The sequence below is a fragment of the Ranitomeya imitator genome, chromosome 1 (assembly GCF_032444005.1).
Source record: "Ranitomeya imitator isolate aRanImi1 chromosome 1, aRanImi1.pri, whole genome shotgun sequence".
In the NCBI taxonomy this organism is placed as follows: Eukaryota; Metazoa; Chordata; class Amphibia; order Anura; family Dendrobatidae; genus Ranitomeya; species Ranitomeya imitator.
In genome coordinates, this window is record NC_091282.1 from 164,071,088 (window position 1) to 164,096,353 (window position 25,266).

Here is a 25,266-nt window from a genome sequence, read left to right on the forward strand (position 1 = left end):
CCCACTTTTCAGTTTTTGAATTTCCACAAAAATTAAAAAAAACTATACATTTCATTCAACTTCACAATTGTGTTCCACTAGTTGTTGATTCCTCATCAAAAATTTACATTTGGTATCTTTATGTTTGAAGCATGATATGTGGGAAAAGGTTGAAAAGTCCCAGGGGGCCGAATACTTTTGCAAGGCACTGTATGTATTGAGTATATGTATATGATTCTTTAATTGTTGCTAACTCATTCTATGCAACTACATTATACTGACCTAAAGTTGAAAACTGAACTCGATTTATTGATTCTTCTATCCTTCCAGTAGACGGGCATGGCACCAGGAGATGGAACAGGATCCTTGATGCAAACAACTGGCTAAGACGATGGTGCAGACAACAAGGATTTGGATTCCTGGACCACGGTGTGAATTACTGGTATGATGGACTCCTCGCCAGAGACGGACTACACCTCAACAAACCTGGGAAACACACATTCGCCAGAAGACTCGCTACACTCATCAGGAGGGCGTTAAACTAGAAGAAGAGGGGACGGGAAGAAAAACATTAGACTCGAACAAAGACGACCCAGGAAAACATACTCAGAAGGGAGGTAAGAACATTTCTAAAACAATCCACAGTGAGGAGATTGGAACAAAACAAAATCCTCTAAACTGCATGCTCGCAAACGCCAGAAGCCTGACAAACAAGATGGAAGAACTAGAAGCAGAAATATCTACAGGTAACTTTGACATAGTGGGAATAACCGAGACATGGTTAGATGAAAGCTATGACTGGGCAGTTAACTTACAGGGTTACAGTCTGTTTAGAAAGGATCGTAAAAATCGGAGAGGAGGAGGGGTTTGTCTCTATGTAAAGTCTTGTCTAAAGTCCACTTTAAGGGAGGATATTAGCGAAGGGAATGAGGATGTCGAGTCCATATGGGTTGAAATTCATGGAGGGAAAAATGGTAACAAAATTCTCATTGGGGTCTGTTACAAACCCCCAAATATAACAGAAAGCATGGAAAGTCTACTTCTAAAGCAGATAGATGAAGCTGCAACCCATAATGAGGTCCTGGTTATGGGGGACTTTAACTACCCGGATATTAACTGGGAAACAGAAACCTGTGAAACCCATAAAGGCAACAGGTTTCTGCTAATAACCAAGAAAAATTATCTTTCACAATTGGTGCAGAATCCAACCAGAGGAGCAGCACTTTTAGACCTAATACTATCTAATAGACCTGACAGAATAACAAATCTGCAGGTGGTTGGGCATTTAGGAAATAGCGACCACAATATTGTGCAGTTTCACCTGTCTTTCACTAGGGGGACTTGTCAGGGAGTCACAAAAACATTGAACTTTAGGAAGGCAAAGTTTGAACAGCTTAGAGATGCCCTTAATCTGGTAGACTGGGACAATATCCTCAGAAATGAGAATACAGATAATAAATGGGAAATGTTTAAGAACATCCTAAATAGGCAGTGTAAGCGGTTTATACCTTGTGGGAATAAAAGGACTAGAAATAGGAAAAACCCAATGTGGCTAAACAAAGAAGTAAGACAGGCAATTAACAGTAAAAAGAAAGCATTTGCACTACTAAAGCAGGATGGCACCATTGAAGCTCTAAAAAACTATAGGGAGAAAAATACTTTATCTAAAAAACTAATTAAAGCTGCCAAAAAGGAAACCGAGAAGCACATTGCTAAGGAGAGTAAAACTAATCCCAAACTGTTCTTCAACTATATCAATAGTAAAAGAATAAAAACTGAAAATGTAGGCCCCTTAAAAAATAGTGAGGAAAGAATGGTTGTAGATGACGAGGAAAAAGCTAACATATTAAACACCTTCTTCTCCACGGTATTCACGGTGGAAAATGAAATGCTAGGTGAAATCCCAAGAAACAATGAAAACCCTATATTAAGGGTCACCAATCTAACCCAAGAAGAGGTGCGAAACCGGCTAAATAAGATTAAAATAGATAAATCTCCGGGTCCGGATGGCATACACCCACGAGTACTAAGAGAACTAAGTAATGTAATAGATAAACCATTATTTCTTATTTTTAGGGACTCTATAGAGACAGGGTCTGTTCCGCAGGATTGGCGCATAGCAAATGTGGTGCCAATATTCAAAAAGGGCTCTAAAAGTGAACCTGGAAATTATAGGCCAGTAAGTCTAACCTCTATTGTTGGTAAAATATTTGAAGGGTTTCTGAGGGATGTTATTCTGGATTATCTCAATGAGAATAACTGTTTAACTCCATATCAGCATGGGTTTATGAGAAATCGCTCCTGTCAAACCAATCTAATCAGTTTTTATGAAGAGGTAAGCTATAGACTGGACCACGGTGAGTCATTGGACGTGGTATATCTCGATTTTTCCAAAGCGTTTGATACCGTGCCGCACAAGAGGTTGGTACACAAAATGAGAATGCTTGGTCTGGGGGAAAATGTGTGTAAATGGGTTAGTAACTGGCTTAGTGATAGAAAGCAGAGGGTGGTTATAAATGGTATAGTCTCTAACTGGGTCGCTGTGACCAGTGGGGTACCGCAGGGGTCAGTATTGGGACCTGTTCTCTTCAACATATTCATTAATGATCTGGTAGAAGGTTTACACAGTAAAATATCGATATTTGCAGATGATACAAAACTATGTAAAGCAGTTAATACAAGAGAAGATAGTATTCTGCTACAGATGGATCTGGATAAGTTGGAAACTTGGGCTGAAAGGTGGCAGATGAGGTTTAACAATGATAAATGTAAGGTTATACACATGGGAAGAAGGAATCAATGTCACCATTACACACTGAATGGGAAACCACTGGGTAAATCTGACAGGGAGAAGGACTTGGGGATCCTAGTTAATGATAAACTTACCTGGAGCAGCCAGTGCCAGGCAGCAGCTGCCAAGGCAAACAGGATCATGGGGTGCATTAAAAGAGGTCTGGATACACATGATGAGAGCATTATACTGCCTCTGTACAAATCCCTAGTTAGACCGCACATGGAGTACTGTGTCCAGTTTTGGGCACCGGTGCTCAGGAAGGATATAATGGAACTAGAGAGAGTACAAAGGAGGGCAACAAAATTAATAAAGGGGATGGGAGAACTACAATACCCAGATAGATTAGCGAAATTAGGATTATTTAGTCTAGAAAAAAGACGACTGAGGGGCGATCTAATAACCATGTATAAGTATATAAGGGGACAATACAAATATCTCGCTGAGGATCTGTTTATACCAAGGAAGGTGACGGGCACAAGGGGGCATTCTTTGCGTCTGGAGGAGAGAAGGTTTTTCCACCAACATAGAAGAGGATTCTTTACTGTTAGGGCAGTGAGAATCTGGAATTGCTTGCCTGAGGAGGTGGTGATGGCGAACTCAGTCGAGGGGTTCAAGAGAGGCCTGGATGTCTTCCTGGAGCAGAACAATATTGTATCATACAATTATTAGGTTCTGTAGAAGGACGTAGATCTGGGTATTTATTATGATGGAATATAGGCTGAACTGGATGGACAAATGTCTTTTTTCGGCCTTACTAACTATGTTACTATGTTACTATGATTATAATGGTTGATATTGTTCATACTTTCATAGTGTTTAAAAAATGAAAAATTATGCCTTTAAAAAAACAAAACTATTGCGCCGTCTTGCTTCCACATTCTAGCACATTAAATATAAAGACAAAAAAAGTGTAATTATAATTCTATTGTAGTAGGACAGACACCAGCTAGGCTACATCACTGATCAATCACACTGAGTATAGCACTGCTGCTGGCACTTCTTCCATTTCTTTCTCCCCATAATAATTGAATATCTGTATTAGGCCTTATTCACACGCTCAGTCTTTGGTCAGTATTTTACTTCAGTATTTGTAATTAGGAGTGGAACAATGAAAGGGAAAATACAATAGAAACATGTCACCACTTCTGAATTTTTCTCCACTTCTGGTTTTGGCTTACAAATACTAATGTAATATGCTGACCAAATACTGAACGTGTGAACGTGGCTTTATTATTAGTCTACCAATCTCATCTTCTTCAGTGCTACAATTATACAACATAATACTGACTGGAGCATTTGTCCAATATTTTAGGCTTTTCTCCTACTCTATTGCAAAGTTATAAGCTTTAACATACTTTTATTAATCTAAAACCACCCTAAAATGTCTTCTGCATTCCCTGACTAGGTTTTTATACAGGCTATGATAGTCCCTCCTGATTGGCTGCGCCGTACCATGAGAAGTGATAGATGCAAGGCATTATGGGAAGCCCTGAGGTCAGCCTTTTCTGATGTAATCTACTGCAATGTGTAAAAAGACAGTGGCCATTTTTTTTAATAATTCACACAAATCGAATTCAAGAAAATTCAACACAAATTTGATCTGCATCAAATCAATTTGATCATCTCTAATGATGAGTGTATCACATTCTCAAGAGACCTGCTCAATAGTCCTTCCATCTTCCCTAAGTGTTTTTTTTTACTTTTTTTCTCTGCCTGTTCTGAGTGGGGGAGCACTAAAGAAAAATTGAGAAGAGCAAGCATTAATTCTGCAAATCCTGCTTCATTTAAAACAGTTGTTGAATAAGTATGATGCAGACGAGAACAATTGCCATAGCTTTGAATATTATTATTATTTTTTTAAGTTTAAAAGTAATACATGTCAACTTTAACTAATAAATTACATAGTTCTTTTTTTAATCCAAAAATCTTTAGAGGGGTTCTCCAAGAATGAGATAATATGTCGTCCCTAATATAATTCAAACTGCAGGCCATCCTAGTCACGTGTCAGGCCAGGATGCAGACTGAAGGTACGCAGCTCCTGAAACCTCCGTCTCAACTGACTTGAGCTGTGTTATATACCTCAGTGTGCAGCGAGGAGCACGGCTGTCAGATGTGAAGAAATAAATCTATTCCTTGCTGAGCACAAAGGGCATTATCTCCAGCGTCATCCACCTCAATGTTTATTTGCTTTCACCTCGGTGAAGTTAGTCTCTGTGCAATGTTATAAAGCTGTGAAATTCATTGCAGATGAAGAGGATGAAGCTGGAGAACTCCTAAGCAAGCACAACATGAGTTAAAACATGTTTCTTCACATATTGCAGCCATGCTCTCGGTTGCCGACTGAGGTATTGTGTGATACAGCTCTTGTCAGTTGAGACACACTTCTGGGGAGCTGTATGTCTTCAGTCTGCAGCTCGTACTAACACGTGAATAGGATTGGCTGCAGTCTGAATTATATCAAGGAATCCATTTTATCTCATTATTGGAGAACCTCTGTAAAAGGAGTCTGTCATCTCCTATAAAAATCATACTTATGGTACAGATTTGTATTATTTTATTGGGTGTAAATACAGTTTAATTACATATGTAATTGAGTAGGCTTTAGTGTTCACCTTCAATTACCATCACCACTCAACTTGTAATGATTGACAGCATTGTTGTCTGTTTTGAAACTTCAGCCCTTCAACAATGGCATGCCGGCACCCAATGATTCCCCCCTGTCCTGTCTGCAGCAGCCATTCAGTGGACACAGGATGGTCAATGCCGACAGGAGATGAGAACATACTAACATTGTGTGAGTGCTCAGCTCCTGCAATGTCAGTGTGTGCAGAGCTGTGGATTTAATACAGGCAGTGCTTCTTGTAATGCTGTCAATCATAACAATAGGAGGGGTGGAGGGTGGTAACTGGGGCGTGGAATGGCGCACCGAGCACTTGGCTACGCCAAGGCAGCACCTCTCAATTACAAATGTTCTAAAACGGTTTTTACTTAAAACAAAATAATTAAAACCTGTACCACAGGTATGATGCTTAAAGGGATTAAGTGCCCAATGTGAATGTATAAATGTTTTAACTTGAGTACTGAGGATGACAGATTCCCTTTAACAAAGACCATTGTTCAACAGTGTTTTGGATCAAGTTTCATTAATATTTAGTCAGTGTTTATTTTTTTTTTAATATCAGTGTTTCATTAGTGATTTTCATGTATGGAAAAATAAAAAAAATTACAAAGCTTTTCATATCCATTGCAATGTTAATCATGGATAGCACATGGACTGCACACTGATATCGGTGTGCCGTTTGTGATTTTCACAGAACCATAGACTTGTATAGGTAATTTTAATGACTGACAGAACAAGTGTGTGATTCAAGGACATCTGAATGAGGCCTTAAAGACACTGCTAGCTTTGACCTTAAGGCTATGTGCACACGTTGCGGATTTGCCTCTGGAATTTTTTTTGTGCGGATTCTGCATCTCTTGGCAGAAAACGCAGGTGCGGATTTGATGCATCTTTTTATGTGGATTTTGTGCGGATTTACTGTGGATTTTGTGCGGATTTCATGCTTTTCTACCCCTGCGGATTTCTATAATGGAATGGGTACAAAACGCTGCAGATGCGCACAAATAAATGACATGCTCCTTCTTTTAGGCTGCCGTCACACCAGCAGTATTTGGTCAGTATTTTACATCAGTATTTGTAAGCCTAAACCAGGAGTGGGTGATAAATGCAGAAGTGGTGCATATGTTTCTACTATACTTTTCCTCTAATTGTTCCACTCCTGGTTTTGGCTTACAAATACTGATGTAAAATACTGACCAAATACTGCTAGTGTGACGGCAGCCTTAATCTGCAACGTTTTTCGTGCGGAATTTTCCGCACCATTAGCACAGCATTTTTTTCCATTCATTTACATTGTGCTGTAAATCACTTGTGGATCTGCAGCGTTTCTGCGCGGAAAAAAACGCTGAGAATCCGCAGAAAATCCGCAATGTGTGCACATAGCCTTATAGTATTTTTTTTCCACCTTTGCAAATTGAAAGCCATAAATTTTAAATTTAATTTTTTTTGTACGGCAGGTTGTATATTTCATTTATACCGTATTACAATACATAGGATATATTAGGATACATGGCAGAGAGAGATGGTGTGCTTTCTCACAACTATCAGGTAAACAGGTACCGCAGTAGAAAAATGCCTATATTTTGGATAATACCTTATCTTGAGCTCCTTTATTCTACATTTGTAAAAAAAAAACGTTTCTGTGCACTGTGTTTGTACTTCATTGCTCTGTTAGCTGTTTTCCAGAATAGATCAACTATCCTGCGCTCTGCTTTGACTGCACAATGGCGCTTATAATAACCAGGCAATGCAGAGCTAAGACACAAAGAGAGACAAGCTATGTTGGTGCCTGCAGCAGACAGAACAGTGATGTGAAACTGCGAATACTGCTCTGTTGATGCATATGGCAGAAGATAATACTCTGCTATATGCATCAACATCTGACTGCTGCAGGATTCAAGCACAGCTCAGCCTTGGTTTCTCAGCCTTGAATTACCTAGTTATTACAAGGTCTCTGTTGCAGGCAGAGCAGAACCGAGTGTTACATAGTTACATAGGTTGAAAAAAGACCTTGGTCCATCAAGTTCAGCCTTTCTCCACCAATTTTTCATGTTGTCACTAAATTAACTTTAACCCACAATGTTATGTGTACTGAGGAAATAATCCAGCCCTTTTTTAAAAAGATGTTATAGTGTCTGCCATTACTACCTCTTGTGGTCGTGCTTTCCACTTTCTGACTGCTCTAACTGTGAAGAACCCTTTCATATTTAGCTGTTGGAATGTAGGTCCTACACTACACAGTTGTGCTCTGGTGGAAAACAGCTAACAGGCAATAATGTAAAAAAACACAAGCAGTTTTATTGATACAGGTGTGTTAAGAACAGGTGATTCAGAACCACAATGGACCTTGAAGTTCAGAGCACACAAAGTGACCTGACAATTACCAAAAACATAGGACGAGCTCTGAGACGTGGGAACTCTGCTGACCGCAATCCCTAATCCTATCCAACCACACTAAAGGTAGCCGTGGAGCGCTCCTGACCAGTGCTATGCGCCTCGAACACAGCCTGAGAAACTAGCTAGCCCTAAGAAAGAAAAATAAGCCTACCTTGCCTCAGAGAAATACCCCAAAGGAAAAGGCAGCCCCCCACATATAATGACTGTGAGTTGAGATGAAAAGACAAACGCAGAGATGAAATAGATTTAGCAAAGTGAGGCCCAACTTACTGAACAGACCGAAGATAGGAAAGATTGCTTTGCGGTCAACACAAAACCCTACAAACAACCACGCAGAGGTGGCAAAAAGACCCTCCGCACCGACTAATGGTACGGAGGTGCTCCCTCTGCGTCCCAGAGCTTCCAGCAAGCAAGAAAAACCAATATAGCAAGCTGGACAGAAAAAATAGCAAACAAAAATAACACAAGCAAAACTTAGCTTATGCAGGATAGACAGGCCACAGGAACGATCCAGGAGAAAGCAAGACCAATACTAGAACATTGACTGGAGGCCAGGATCAAAGCACTAGGTGGAGTTAAATAGAGCAGCACCTAACGACTTAACCTCATCACCTGAGGAAGGAAAGTCAGAAGCCGCAGTACCACTCTCATCCACCAAAGGAAGCTCATAGACAGAACCAGCCGAAGTACCACTCATGACCACAGGAGGGAGCTTGGCCACAGAATTCACAACAGTACCCCCCCCTTGAGGAGGGGTCACCGAACCCTCACCAGAGCCCCCAGGCCGACCAGGATGAGCCACATGAAAGGCACGAACCAGATCGGCAGCATGGACATCAGAGGCAAAGACCCAGGAATTATCTTCCTGACCATAACCTTTCCACTTAACCAGATACTGGAGTTTCCGTCTCGAAACACGAGAACCCAAAATCTTCTCCACTATATACTCCAACTCCCCTTCAACCAAAACCGGAGCAGGAGGATCAATAGATGGAACCACAGGTGCCACGTATCTCCGCAACAATGACCTATGGAACACGTTATGGATGGAAAAAGAAGCTGGAAGAGTCAAACGAAAAGACACAGGATTAAGAACCTCAGAAATCCTATATGGACCAATGAAACGAGGCTTAAACTTAGGAGAGGAAACTTTCATAGGAATATAACGAGATGACAACCAAACCAAATCCCCAACACGAAGTCGGGGACCCACACAGCGCCTGCGGTTAGCGAAATGTTGAGCCTTCTCCTGGGACAAAGTCAAATTGTCCACTACATGAGTCCAAATCTGCTGCAACCTATCCACCACAGTATCCACACCAGGACAGTCCGAAGACTCAACCTGCCCTGAAGAGAAACGAGGGTGGAACCCAGAATTGCAGAAAAACGGCGAAACCAAAGTAGCCGAGCTGGCCCGATTATAAAGGGCGAACTCAGCCAAAGGCAAAAAGGACACCCAATCATCCTGATCAGCAGAAACAAAACATCTCAGATATGTTTCCAAGGTCTGATTGGTTCGTTCAGTCTGGCCATTTGTCTGAGGATGGAAAGCCGAGGAAAAAGACAAATCAATGCCCATCCTAGCACAAAAGGCTCGCCAAAACCTCGAAACAAACTGGGAACCTCTGTCAGAAACGATGTTCTCTGGAATGCCATGTAAACGAACCACATGCTGGAAAAACAATGGCCCCAAATCAGAGGAGGAAGGCAATTTAGACAAGGGCACCAAATGGACCATCTTAGAGAAGCGATCACACACCACCCAAATGACCGACATTCTTTGAGAGACGGGGAGATCCGAAATAAAATCCATAGAGATATGTGTCCAAGGCCTCTTCGGGACCGGCAAGGGCAAAAGCAACCCACTGGCACGAGAACAGCAGGGCTTAGCCCGAGCACAAATCCCACAGGACTGCACGAAAGAACGCACATCCTGCGACAGAGACGGCCACCAAAAGGATCTAGCCACCAAATCTCTGGTACCAAAGATTCCAGGATGACCAGCCAACACCGAACAATGAACCTCAGAGATAACTTTATTCGTCCACCTATCAGGGACAAACAGTTTCTCCGCTGGGCAACGGTCAGGTCTATTAGCCTCTTTGAGAACACCCGCCGGCTCAGGCAAACCCGGAGAATCGGGCACAAAACTCCTAGACAGGGCATCCGCCTTCACATTTTTAGAGCCCGGAAGGTACGAAACCACAAAGTCAAAACGGGAGAAAAACAGCGACCAACGAGCCTGTCTAGGATTCAACCGTTTGGCAGACTCGAGATAAGTCAAGTTCTTGTGATCAGTCAAGACCACCACGCGATGCTTAGCTCCTTCAAGCCAATGACGCTACTCCTCGAATGCCCACTTCATGGCTAGCAACTCTCGATTGCCAACATCATAATTTCGCTCAGCAGGCGAAAATTTCCTGGAAAAGAAGGCGCATGGTTTCATCACCTAGCAATCAGAACTTCTCTGCGACAAAACAGCCCCTGCTCCAATTTCAGAAGCATCAACCTCGACCTGGAACGGAAGCGAAACATCTGGTTGGCACAACACAGGGGCAGAAGAAAAACGACGCTTCAACTCCTGAAAAGCTTCCACAGCAGCAGAAGACCAATTCACCACATCAGCACCCTTCTTGGTTAAATCAGTCAACGGTTTAGCAATACTAGAAAAATTATTGATGAAGCGACGATAAAAATTAGCAAAGCCCAGGAACTTCTGCAGACTCTTCAGAGATGTAGGATGAGTCCAATCATAAATGGCCTGAACTTTAACAGGGTCCATCTCGATAGTAGAAGGAGAAAAAATGAACCCCAAAAATGAAACCTTCTGAACACCAAAGAGACACTTTGACCCCTTCACAAACAAAGAATTAGCACGCAGGACCTGGAACACCATTCTGACCTGCTTCACATGAGACTCCCAATCATCCGAGAAGACCAAAATATCATCCAAGTATACAATCAGGAATTTATCCAGGTACTCTCGGAAGATGTCATGCATAAAGGACTGAAATACTGATGGAGCATTGGAAAGCCCGAATGGCATAACCAGGTACTCAAAATGGCCTTCGGGCGTATTAAATGCTGTTTTTCATTCATCGCCCCGTTTAATACGCACAAGATTATATGCACCACGAAAATCTATCTTTGTGAACCAACTAGCCCCCTTAATCCGAGCAAACAAATCAGACAGCAGCGGCAAGGGGTACTGAAATTTGACCGTAATTTTATTTAGAAGGCGGTAATCAATACAAGGTCTCAGCGAACCATCCTTCTTGGCCACAAAAAAGAACCCCGCTCCCAATGGCGACAATGACGGGCGAATATGACCCTTCTCCAAAGACTCCTTCACGTAACTCCGCATAGCGGCGTGCTCAGGTACAGATAAATTAAACAGTCGACCCTTAGGAAACTTACTACCAGGAATCAAATCGATAGCACAATCACAATCCCTATGCGGAGGTAGGGCATTGGACTTGGGCTCATCGAATACATCCCGGTAATCAGACGAGAACTCTGGGACCTCAGAAGGGGTGGATGATGAGATAGACAGAAATGGAACATCACCATGTACCCCCTGACAACCCCAGCTGGACACAGACATTGATTTCCAATCTAATACTGGGTTATGGACTTGTAGCCATAGTAACATAGTAACATAGTTAGTAAGGCCGAAAAAAGACATTTGTCCATCCAGTTCAGCCTATATTCCATCATAATAAATACCCAGATCTACGTCCTTCTACAGAACCTAATAATTGTATGATACAATATTGTTCTGCTCCAGGAAGACATCCAGGCCTCTCTTGAACCCCTCGACTGAGTTCGCCATCACCACCTCCTCAGGCAAGCAATTCCAGATTCTCACTGCCCTAACAGTAAAGAATCCTCTTCTGTGTTGGTGGAAAAACCTTCTCTCCTCCAGACGCAAAGAATGCCCCCTTGTGCCCGTCACCTTCCTTGGTATAAACAGATCCTCAGCGAGATATTTGTATTGTCCCCTTATATACTTATACATGGTTATTAGATCGCCCCTCAGTCGTCTTTTTTCTAGACTAAATAATCCTAATTTTGCTAATCTATCTGGGTATTGTAGTTCTCCCATCCCCTTTATTAATTTTGTTGCCCTCCTTTGTACTCTCTCTAGTTCCATTATATCCTTCCTGAGCACCGGTGCCCAAAACTGGACACAGTACTCCATGTGCGGTCTAACTAGGGATTTGTACAGAGGCAGTATAATGCTCTCATCATGTGTATCCAGACCTCTTTTAATGCACCCCATGATCCTGTTTGCCTTGGCAGCTGCTGCCTGGCACTGGCTGCTCCAGGTAAGTTTATCATTAACTAGGATCCCCAAGTCCTTCTCCCTGTCAGATTTACCCAGTGGTTTCCCGTTCAGTGTGTAATGGTGATATTGATTCCTTCTTCCCATGTGTATAACCTTACATTTATCATTGTTAAACCTCATCTGCCACCTTTCAGCCCAAGTTTCCAACTTATCCAGATCCATCTGTAGCAGAATACTATCTTCTCTTGTATTAACTGCTTTACATAGTTTTGTATCATCTGCAAATATCGATATTTTACTGTGTAAACCTTCTACCAGATCATTAATGAATATGTTGAAGAGAACAGGTCCCAATACTGACCCCTGCGGTACCCCACTGGTCACAGCGACCCAGTTAGAGACTATACCATTTATAACCACCCTCTGCTTTCTATCACTAAGCCAGTTACTAACCCATTTACACACATTTTCCCCCAGACCAAGCATTCTCATTTTGTGTACCAACCTCTTGTGCGGCACGGTATCAAACGCTTTGGAAAAATCGAGATATACCACGTCCAATGACTCACCGTGGTCCAGCCTATAGCTTACCTCTTCATAAAAACTGATTAGATTGGTTTGACAGGAGCGATTTCTCATAAACCCATGCTGATATGGAGTTAAACAGTTATTCTCATTGAGATAATCCAGAATAACATCCCTCAGAAACCCTTCAAATATTTTACCAACAATAGAGGTTAGACTTACTGGCCTATAATTTCCAGGTTCACTTTTAGAGCCCTTTTTGAATATTGGCACCACATTTGCTATGCGCCAATCCTGCGGAACAGACCCTGTCGCTATAGAGTCCCTAAAAATAAGAAATAATGGTTTATCTATTACATTACTTAGTTCTCTTAGTACTCGTGGGTGTATGCCATCCGGACCCGGAGATTTATCTATTTTAATCTTATTTAGCCGGTTTCGCACCTCTTCTTGGGTTAGATTGGTGACCCTTAATATAGGGTTTTCATTGTTTCTTGGGATTTCACCTAGCATTTCATTTTCCACCGTGAATACCGTGGAGAAGAAGGTGTTTAATATGTTAGCTTTTTCCTCGTCATCTACAACCATTCTTTCCTCACTATTTTTTAAGGGGCCTACATTTTCAGTTTTTATTCTTTTACTATTGATATAGTTGAAGAACAGTTTGGGATTAGTTTTACTCTCCTTAGCAATGTGCTTCTCTGTTTCCTTTTTGGCAGCTTTAATTAGTTTTTTAGATAAAGTATTTTTCTCCCTATAGTTTTTTAGAGCTTCAATGGTGCCATCCTGCTTTAGTAGTGCAAATGCTTTCTTTTTACTGTTAATTGCCTGTCTTACTTCTTTGTTTAGCCACATTGGGTTTTTCCTATTTCTAGTCCTTTTATTCCCACAAGGTATAAACCGCTTACACTGCCATGGCAACCCCAACACGACCACATCATGCAGATTATGCAACACCAGAAAGCGAATATCCTCCTGGTGCGCAGGAGCCATGCACATGGTCAGCTGGGTCCAATACTGAGGCTTATTCTTGGCCAAAGGCGTAGCATCAATTCCTCTCAATGGAATAGGACACTGCAAGGGCTCCAAGACAAACCCACAGCGCCTAGCAAACTCCAAGTCCATCAAATTCAGGGCAGCGCCTCAATCCACAAATGCCATGACAGAATAGGAAGACAAAGAGCAGATCAAAGTAACGGACAAAAGAAATTTCGACTGTACTGTACCAATGGTGGCAGACCTAGCGAACCGCTTAGTGCGTTTAGGACAATAGCATGAGTGGAATCACCACAGTAGAAACACAGCCCATTCTGACGTCTGTGTTCTTGCCTTTCAGCTCTGGTCAAAGTCCTATCGCACTGCATAGGCTCAGGTTTATGCTCAGATAATACCGCCAAATGGTGCACAGATTTACGCTCACGCAAGCGTCGACCGATCTGAATGGCCAAAGACATAGACTCATTCAGACCAGCAGGCATAGGAAATCCCACCATGACATCCTTAAGGGCTTCAGAGAGACCCTTTCTGAAAATAGGTGTCAGCGCACATTCATTCCATTGAGTGAGCACGGACCACTTTCTAAACTTCTGACAATAAATCTCTATCTCATCCTGACCCTGACACAGAGCCAGCAAATTTTTCTCTGCCTGATCCACTGAATTAGGTTCATCGTACAGCAATCCGAGCGCCAGAAAAAACGCATCAATATTACATAATGCAGGATCTCCTGGCGCAAGGGAAAATGCCCAGTCTTGAGGGTCGCCACGTAATAAAGAAATAATGATCTTAACTTGTTGAACTGGGTCACCAGAGGAGCGGGGTTTCAAAGCCAGAAATAGTTTGCAATTATTTTTAAAATTCAAAAACTTAGCTCTATCTCCAGAAAATAACTCAGGAATAGGAATTTTAGGTTCTAACATAGGATTCTGAACCACTAAATCTTGAATATTCTGTACATTTATAGCGAGATTATCCATCAAAGAGTACAGACCCTGAATGTCCATGTCCACACCTGTGTTCTGAACCACCCTGATGTAAAGGGGAAAGGAAAGACAGAACACAGTGCAAAGAAAAAAAAATGGTCTCAGAACTTCTCTTTTCCCTCTATTGAGAAGCATTAGTACTTTGGGCCTCCAGTACTGTTAAGAACAGGTGATTCAGAACCACAATGGACCTTGAAGTTCAGAGCACACAAAGTGACCTGACAATTACCAAAAACATAGGACGAGCTCTGAGACGTGGGAACTCTGCTGACCGCAATCCCTAATCCTATCCAACCAAACTAAAGGTAGCCGTGGAGCGCTCCTGACCAGTCCTATGCGCCTCGAGCACAGCCTGAGAAACTAGCTAGCCCTAAGAAAGAAAAATAAGCCTACCTTGCCTCAGAGAAATACCCCAAAGGAAAAGGCAGCCCCCCACATATAATGACTGTGAGTTGAGATGAAAATACAAACGCAGAGATGAAATAGATTTAGCAAAGTGAGGCCCAACTTACTGAACAGACCGAAGATAGGAAAGATTGCTTTGCGGTCAACACAAAACCCTACAAACAACCACGCAGAGGGGGCAAAAAGACCCTCCGCACCGACTAACAGTACGGAGGTGCTCCCTCTGCGTCCCAGAGCTTCCAGCAAGCAAGAAAAACCAATATAGCAAGCTGGATAGAAAAAATAGCAAACAAAAATAACACAAGCAAAACTTAGCTTATGCAGGATAGACAGGCCACAGGAACGATCCAGGAGAAAGCAAGACCAATACTAGAACATTGACTGGAGGCCAGGATCAAAGCACTAGGTGGAGTTAAATAGAGCAGCACCTAACGACTTAACCTCATCACCTGAGGAAGGAAAGTCAGAAGCCGCAGTACCACTCTCATCCACCAAAGGAAGCTCATAGACAGAACCAGCCGAAGTACCACTCACGACCACAGGAGGGAGCTTGGCCACAGAATTCACAACACAGGTGGCAGAATATAAAATCAGACAGGTAGAATATAAAATCTGTCTGTCAGAATATAAAATCAGGCTGGCAGAGTTGCGGAAAGCCACATACAGTGCACAAAAGAACAGAGAGAGATTAGCTTCACAATGTACCAAATATCTGTGGTATGTGCAGCTGAGCATAGCTTGCAAAGCTGACATTCATGAGTCAGAGAGCTTCTAGCACAGATCTTAATCACCAACTTAGACAAGAGAACTCCAGAGAGAGAGGGAGGGCTCTGCAGCACTGAGGACAAGCAGGGTGCTGCTGGGTAATGTTGATTTTGCAGTATAAGAATAGTATAAGAATAGGACCATCCATTCAGTTATGTAAATCTGAATGCACAAAGGGGCAGATAGCGATGGAAATACAGAAAGAAACAAGAAAAACTACTGGTGGGCTTACTCTGTATATTAGCAATAAGTATGCTTTATCTGTGCATTATAAAAATAATGTGATTGTGAGAATAACCCTTTAAATGACAAATGTATACTTGTTTGTCTTTAGTATACAATAGATTACATCACTATCCATTACTGCTTATACAACTTTTTTCAGCGTAACTATTATCCAAAAATGCTTTCATTCCCAACAAAGTTACTGCTTCATAAATGGCAAAAAAAAAGTAAATAAAACTGTCTAAAGTGGATAATATAATAAAAAGAAGAATCAGATGCCAACGCATTTCAGTGGGTCTGTTCTTCAAAGAAATGTTACTTCTTTATTTCATTATAAACTCACTGCAGCCGCAAACCCCGGTTCTGAAACCTGCCACAGCCTTTCCTGAAACCTATACTCCTTGGCCCAAATGGTGAATTTCTGTGTGATGAGGTGGTGGTCTGTTACTTCTTCTATTCTAATTGTGTTTTCTTTAAGATTGTCAGCGCTAGCGCCAGTGAGGGGGATTGTATGACCTGAATTGGGTTGCCAGAACCAATATGGTACATAGACAATGAAACAAATCTGCGAGTTACTGCTCTTACAGAACACTTATTACAGATCGTGCTCGTTATAAAATGCCACCAGTAAACAATCCTGAAACAACATATTACAAAGTGCTAGATATTGGAAAGTTGAGCAGATCATAAACTCTGCCCATGTCACATGTGTTCAGTAACCATGCTTCACTTGTGGTTTAAAGAACATAAAATGGGTTATTGGAATCGTGGGTGGCCTGCGAATGGGGAAGGAAGTGACACGTTTATGGCTAAGAGCACAAACACATTACGAAATGATTTTTTTACGGCTAGCACTAAAGTGGTGAGGTCTTATCTGCTGACCTTTCTAATGTTTTGCAGCAGATTACAGGTTTAGTTAATTCATACTGAATTGCAGAAAGGGGTTTTCTTCCATACATGGAAGAGCTGGTTTTGTTATGCAGAAGTTCTAAGGAACACGATTAGTTTTTGGCTTCGTATAAAAAAAAAAAGTAATTCTGTACTACACACTTTTTTTGTGGACTATTATTATATTCTGATCTTTAAAAAAACTAAAACCACAATATGAATTTAAAAAAGTATGAAAAACCCCTTGGAAATGCTGAAAATCCCCTTGGAAATGCTGCCTTTTTTTGGTTTTGCCTTTTTATTTTTCCTTCTTGTCTTGCAAAAGAAATTTAATTTTTATTTTTCCATTGACATTTCCATGTGAGGGCTTTTTTTTGTATTGGCGGGCTGAGTTGAAGTCATTTAACCATACACAAAAAAATTGAGAAATAACAATAATTCTACTTTTGTTTTTTTTAATGATCACTTTAAAGTAAAAATAACAGTCAATATAAGTATAGTGATACCAAATTTCGTTTTTTTGTTGTAATACTTAAAAGAAATATTCTAAGAGCCATCACTTTTTATTTTTCCGTCGTAATCAGTGTACAAAAGCTTGTATTTCTGCAGCGCACGTTCCAGTTTATATTAGAGTAAATATGACTTTGTGATCTCTTTTTATTTCATTTCTTTTTATGGTGATTTTTTTTTTATGGAAAAATATTTAATATGTTATTATTTTTCACAATTGCGCCCAGAGAAATTCCAAATGTTTATTTATAGAGTTTGCTATTTAACTTTGGTGAGAGGGTGGTGATTTAAATATTTAAGTTTTTTAACATTTTTTATGCTTTTTTGTTTAAAGGGAACCTGTCACCTGAATTTGGCGGGACCGGTTTTCGGTCATATGGGTGGAGTTTTCTGGTGTTTGATTCACCCTTTCCTTACCCGCTGGCTGCATGTTTGCACAGGCGTTTACTACGGTGGACATAGAATGAACTTCAATCTAATATTGCGGCCAGCATGCAGCCAGCGGGTAAGGAAAGGGTGAATCAAACACCTGAAAACTCCGCCCATATCACCGAAAACCGGTCCCGCCAAATTCAGGTGACAGGTTCCATTTAATATACTGTGGTATTTTGGTGTATTGGAAAATTAAGGGTCTGTATGAAGCCCAGCCATGAGCCGGGCTTCATAGATGTGGTAAGATGGCAGACACAGGGACCTTCTGTAAGCCCATAATTGTCCTTCTACGCCCCATGAACACATCGTGTACAGGGAAGGTCAAGAAATAACTGCTCCTCTCATCAGTCCTGACCTCTTTAATTCTGCTGTCACCATTGAGGTCAAAATGTTGCTTTGAGCTAGCTCGATCACAGCAGTCACTCTCGGTTGCTGGCTGTATAAGCAGCCATCTCCCATGCTGTATGGAGTGGGTGCAGCTCCTTCAGTGTAGATCTGCTGTGTGATAGTCTGCTTGGGCAGTAGAAAGAGTATTGTATTGTCAGTGCACTTTAGTCAATAACTATTAACCTTAAAGGGAACCTTTCAGGGTATTCATGCTGCCCAAATCACAAGCAGCATGAATCACTGCATGTCTGTAACCAGGTATATACCATTCTTTTTTAGAGAAAATATGCTTACAAGACAATTGGCAGATCTCTCTGCATTAATATGCGAGGAAAAGTACCATCAATCACCAGCAGCGCTTAGAAAAGTCATCATTGAGCGCGGCCGAATCTTCAAACTATATTTATCTAAAATGCCACAGCCAGGCTGCGATTCATGCTGACCACACCATGGGCAGTAGGAATCGCTTGACAAGTTCCCTTTAAAATAAATATGTCAAAAACTGAAAACTGCCAGAAATCAACAAGTGCTGTTCTCGGTTTTGTCAGACAGTCTCATAGAGAATGAATGGACAAGAGGTGTGCATGATTGACCTCTACTGCATTCAGACAGAACTCTGCAAAGCCTCATTCTTGGGACTAATGGTGGAACCACCAGTGATCAGAGAGTTCTCTCACTGTTGGACTGCAGGGCAATTGTATAGAGCAATAAATCATATACAGGTTCCTCTCACAAAACTTGAATATCATCAAAAAGTACATTTATTTCAGTTCTTCAAAACAAAAAATTTAACTCATATATTATATAGAGTCATTACATTGATCTATTTCAAGTATTTATTTTTGTTACTGTTGATGATTATGGCTTTCATCCAATGAAAACCCAAAAGTCATTATCTCAGTAAATTAGAATAATTAACAAAAAACACCTGCAACGGCTTCCTAAGAGTTTAAAAAGGTCCCATAACCTGTTTCAGTAGGCTCCACAATCATGAGGAAGACTGCCTTCTTGACAGATGTCCAGAAGGCAGTCATTTACACACCCCACAAGGAGGGTAAACCACAAAAGGTCATTGCTAAAGAAGCTGGCAGTTCAGAGTGCTGTATCCAAGCATATTAATGGAAAGTTGAGTGGACGGAAAAAGTGTGGTAAAAAAAGGTGCACAAGCAACCGGGATAACCGCAGCCTCCAAAGGATTGTTAAGAAAAGGCCATTCAAAAATTTGGGGGAGATTCACAAGGAGTGGACTGCTGCTGGAATCTGCTTGAGGTCTAGTGTGAAGTTTTCAAAATTAGTGATGGTTTAAGGAGCCATATCATCTGCTGGTGTAGGTGCACTGTGTTTTATCAAGACCAAAATCAGCGCAGCCATCCACCAGGAAAATTTAGAGCACTTCATGCTTCCCTCTGCCAACAAGCTTTTTGGAGATGGAAATTTAATTCTTCAGCAGGACTTGGCACCTGTCCACACTGCCAAAATACCTGGTTTAAAAACAACAGTATCGCTGTGCTTGATTGGCCAGCAAACTTGCCTGACCTTAACCCCCATAGAGAATCTATGGGGTATTGCCAAGAGGAAGATGAAAGACACCAGACCCAACAATGCAGATGAGCTGAAGGCTGCTATCAAAGCAACCTGGGCTTCCATAACACCTCAGCAGTGCCACAGACTGATCGCCTCCATGCCATGCCGCACTGATGCGGTAATTGATGCAAAAGGAGCCCCGACCAAGTATTGAGTGCATTTACTGAACATACATTTCAGTAGGCCAACATTTTGGATTTTAAAATAATTTTTCAAGCTGGTGTTATAAAGTATTTTAATTTACTGAGATAATGACTTCTGGGTTTTCATTGGCTGCAAGCCAAAATCATCAACTTTAACAGAAATAAACACTTGAAATAGATCACTCTGTTTGTTATGACGCTATATAATATATGAGTTATAGTTTTTGTATTGAAGAACTGAAATAAATTACGGTAACTTTTTGATGATATTCTAATTTTGTGAGAAGCACTTGTATGTCAAAACCCAGCTGATAGATTCCCTTCACTGCTAAATCTCTGAAGTAATGAAATACCGTATATACTCGAGTATAAGCCGAGATTTTTAGCCCAAATTTTGGGGCTGAAAGTGCCCCTCTCGGCTTATACTCGAGTCAAGGTGGGTGGCAGGGTCGGCGGGTGAGGGCGCTGAGGCATACTTACCTGCTTCCAGCGATCCTGGCGCTCCCCCTGCCTGTCACACTGTCTTCGGGTGCTGCAGCTCTTCCTGTCAGCGGTCACGTGGGACCGCTCATTAGAGAAATGAATAGGCGGCTCCACCTCCCATAGGGGTGGAGCCGCCTATTCATTTCTCTAATCAGCGGTAACGGTGACCGCTGATAGAGGAAGAAGCTGCGGCACCGAAGACAGCTGTCCGGGGGAAGGAGCTGGGACCAGGTAAGTATCGCATATTTACCTGTCCACGTTCCAGCCGCCGGGCGCCGCTCCATCTTCCGGTGTCTCTGCGCTCTGACTGTTCAGGTCAGAGGGCGCGATGATGCATATAGTGTGCGCGGCGCCCTCTGCCTGATCAGGCAGAGCGGAGAAACGCCGGGACTGGACGCCGGGAGCTGCAAGCAAGAGACGTGAGTATGGCTTTTTTTTTTTTTACTGCAGCAGCAGCAGCAGAGGCAATGGCACAGCTTTCTATGGGGAAATATGAACGGTGCAGAGCACTATATGAGGCACAGCTATAGGGAAATATGAACGGTGCAGAGCACTATATGGGGCACAGCTATAGGGCAATAATGAACGGTGCAGAGCACTATATGGGGCACAGATATGGGGAAATATGAACGGTGCAGAGCACTATATGGGGCACAGATATGGGGCAATATGAACGGTGCAGAGCACTATATGAGGCACAGCTATAGGGAAATATGAACGGTGCAGAGCACTGTATGGGGCACAGCTATATGGCAATAATGAACGGTGCAGAGCACTATATGGGGCACAGATATGGGGAAATATGAACGGTGCAGAGCACTATATGAGGCACAGCTATAGGGCAATAATGAACGGTGCAGAGCACTATATGGCAGAGCTATGGGGAACTATGAACGGTGCAGAGCACTATATGGCAGAGCTATGGGGCAATATGAACGGTGCAGAGCACTATATGGCAGCTATGGGGAAATATGAACGGTGCAGAGCACTATATGGCAGATATGGGGAAATATGAACGGTGCAGAGCACTATATGGCACAGCTATGGGGAAATATGAACGGTGCAGAGCACTATATGGCACAGCTATGGGGCAATATGAACAGTGCAGAGCACTATATGGCACAGCTATGGGGCAATATGAACGGTGCAGAGCACTATATGGCACAGCTATGGGGCAATAATGAAAGGTGCAGAGCACTATATGGCACAGCTATGGGGAAATAATGATCTATTTTTATTTTTGAAATTCACCGGTAAATGCTGCATTTCCACCCTAGGCTTATACTCGAGTCAATAAGTTTTCCCAGTTTTTTGTGGCAAAATTAGGGGGGTCGGCTTATACTCGGGTCGGCTTATACTCGAGTATATACGGTAATGTCTTCAATAAAGCAAGTCATGTTCAATTATTTCTTTTATGTAATGTTTTTCAAGTACAACTTCTACAGCCAAGTCTATAGCCAACCTTTAGTGTAGTCATCTAAAACAAATATTCTGTAATTCCACTTCCAATGGAATAGAGAAAAAACTATTCCATTGGGTAATAATTGAACAAAACCAAAATTCAATTAACAATTTTGATTGCCTTAAACCTGGTACAGCAAATCTATCCATTTCTCATGGAAGTATAAATGTGGGCAAATGCTGTAACCGTACCGCCTGCTGTGTTTCATTTCAACCATCCCCGAAGAGTTGTTTTCGGAGTCTTTTTTTTGGCCACTCACTGTTCTCACCTATTAATGTTTGGAGGTGAGGAAAGAACTAATTTCCTGCTGGAAAAAAAATATGGTAGGTTCATTTACCTTAGAGGATATTTTCTTTTTCTTTGTAGTGTTGTATGTTTTATTCATGGGTATCTGATCGCGTAGAATAAATTTACTTGCATTAACAAGCTCTATGGGGATACACTCATCACACCCTAAATAATCAGCATCTAAGCATTGGAAATGTTTATTTAATCTGCTCTGATAATTGGCCGATGCATGTTTGGATTTGACTTTCCTCCCATTTACAATCATCTGGTCCCTTTGCTTTCCGCTGGCACCATCTACTTCTCTTTTATGTGGTGTATGGGGAAATGTTTAGTATTGGGGCACAGTAAAAAGCTTGTGTTGAATTCAATTTGTTATGCTAACTGCACAGCTATCCTTTTGCCTTCTTATATTTCCCCAATGTACAGCAAATTTCAGACATTGTTGGCAGCTCCTTCTTTGATGTCTTGAATTTCATGAATGTATTATTACACCTACTTCTACAAAGAAAAACTAACCACTGAATCAGTAACTCAATGAAAAAAAAATCCTGGATAATTTTACACCTAATAATTTTTTTAAAAACAATGTTGCCTTCTTCCTGCTGTTTTTGCTGCTTTTTTTTTTAAACCCATTGTGACCAGATGTTGACTGTAAGTCAATTGAAACTACAAGCAGTACATTTTTGGGGCATTTTTCATGCTCTGGCCATGGCATTTATTTTTTCAGGCATTTTCTTATTGGTTTTTCTATAGGAAGAAAAACACTCCAAAAAAATGCATGTTAAAAATGTATGAACTCAAAAAAAATGAATGGATGGATGTAACACTGACTTCCTGCAATTCTGTTGAATCAAATCTATGGCACCATATTACAACTCTATAATGTGGGAAGTCTGGTTCAAGAGAGTCACAGGAAGAGGAGTTGAATCAAGAACAAACTGTTAAAAAAAGGGCTTAAAGACTCACATGGCTTAACAACATCACACGAGCCCCAGAAAGCCTTGGGCCGGTGTTGCTGGAATGGCGCTGGCACCGGACGTGAATACAGGACGTTATTTCATAAAGGGGAATATAGTAATTGAGAAGGGGTTGTCTACGTGTGATGTTGTTATGTCATGTGAGTTCTGAAGCAGCAGCTGCTTCACTCTTCTTTCGGACATTTGGAGGTAATTAGAGAGCAGCAGCACTTTTCCAGGTGATTGGCCGCTGATTGGCTGCAGGGCTCACGTGACGCAACAACGTCACACAAGCCCTGAGTGACACTGGCACCAGATGTGAGTACAGGTTGTTTTTATTTTATAAGGGGGATATAGAATTGAAAATGGGTTGTCCGAATAGTAGTATGGATTTATAACCACTTAACTAGTAAACTTTTAAAGAGAAATTTTAGTGAAAAAAAACATTTAGCCTGATAATTTTTCATTAGTTACATCCTAGAAAACAATATCAGCAGGCATTTTGCTTGCTATATAACACCTTAATAAGTTCAGAGTCTGCCTGTCAGCAAGTGCCACTGTAGTGGTGGTACCATGTTCAAAAGAAAACTACCACTGATTTAACTCCAACTGTGGGGGTGCAGTAAACACTAGCATCAGCCTTTACTAGGGGCTGCTAACATCTATGCACTAGGAGACAGATCGTCGTCCGCTGTCTTTTACTGTACGTTTCTTTATCCGGTAATGTGACCATACGGCACTGGCATTTTTACTGGATACCGGAGATTAGAAGACTGAGCAGAGCCAAATGGGTTTCAGTCATCTATACACATTTTGGAAATGTATGGTGGTTCATGATGACAGACTTACCTATTGAGATATAATATTTATTTCAAGGTTGGACATGATTGAGTACTATTACAAGCACTTGCTGAGGATAGTACAAATCATTTAAAGGGGTTAACCAGGACTTTTAATATTTCTGTGTATGGGGTTAAGAATATACAGGCAGACAGTTGCCAACTGCATGCCTGTTCTGCACGGGGATAACCTCTGCCAGCTTAGCTTGGCAATCCTCCTGTCGGGCAATCCTCACTCATCAACGCAACAGCTTTTCTTCTTCTGGTTCGAGGCATGATGGGGTATTGCTGTAGACTGATTGACAGCCGACTCGCTCCCCGCAGTTAGACAGCGGGGATCTTGCTGGCAATCAGCATGACATCGGTTGAGCACCCCGTCAACAGAGCAGAATGGAAGAGAAGCCGCTGCTCTGACGACATGAAGTAGATAGCAGAAGTCAAAGAATTGCAGTCAGGAGCGGTCCGTGACCACTCTGAGTCAACGGAGAGGGGAACCGGGCAGAACAGTTAGCGAGTACCGGCCTGTTAGCTCTTAGACTCTCAAGCAAAAATATTTCAAATCCTGGATAACCCCTTTATTAACAACATGTACATACAGTATGTAGAGTTCTCCACTGTACAAAGACCTGTTTCAGCCACTGGGAGACTGTGCATGATATAAATCATTATCCTATGCCAGACTCCAAAAACACCTTTCTGACACTCCATCATGTCCTCCTTACACCATTTTACACTGCACTGACTGATATCCACGACCTTCGGACATATTTTTACAATTATATAATGAAAATCGGATGCAGCACAGACAAGATTCCTGCTCACACATCTGAAATATATCCAGCATCTTTAAACAATTTAGTGTTTTATACATTCCTGAAACCTCCATATATCATTTATATTCATTTATATCTCTATACTATATCAGACAATTCTGATGTTAAGAAACTTTTATGAAAATTGAGAAATACACAAATGGTATTACTTATGATACTGACCTGAAATTCTAGCATAGTTTTTCCAATGTTAGCCTCCAACATATAATGATAGGAACCAATGCTTGTACTAGGATCATCAGCATCATCCTCATTACCCTGTGGGACGCAAAATAGAAATACAATTATATGTATGTGAGTATACAAAAGATACAGTATTGTGACTCAAGTTGGGAAAAACTATTACAAAGAATTAAAAACCCGTCCAAAAAGATAATGAACATCAGATAATAAACATTTCCTTTCTCCTTCCTATGATTTCTAAGTTAACTGAATCCTATCTTAATAAAAAAATTTGCGTGTAAGAGCATTCAGAGTACAT

At 41.5% G+C, this 25,266-nt stretch overlaps 1 protein-coding gene across 2 annotated transcripts in view; it reads right to left on the reverse strand.

Annotated features, from left to right (window-relative positions):
* Positions 1-25,266, reverse strand: part of LIX1 (limb and CNS expressed 1) — a 285,142-nt gene that overhangs the window by 45,866 nt on the left and 214,010 nt on the right. For both annotated transcript variants that reach the window (XR_011318406.1, XM_069752093.1), the window contains exon 4: positions 24,948-25,043. Coding sequence is in view for 1 of the 2 variants with exons in the window: in XM_069752093.1 (XP_069608194.1) it covers positions 24,948-25,043 (96 nt within the window). In the remaining variant the exon portion in view is untranslated. The remainder of the gene's footprint in view (positions 1-24,947; positions 25,044-25,266) is intronic.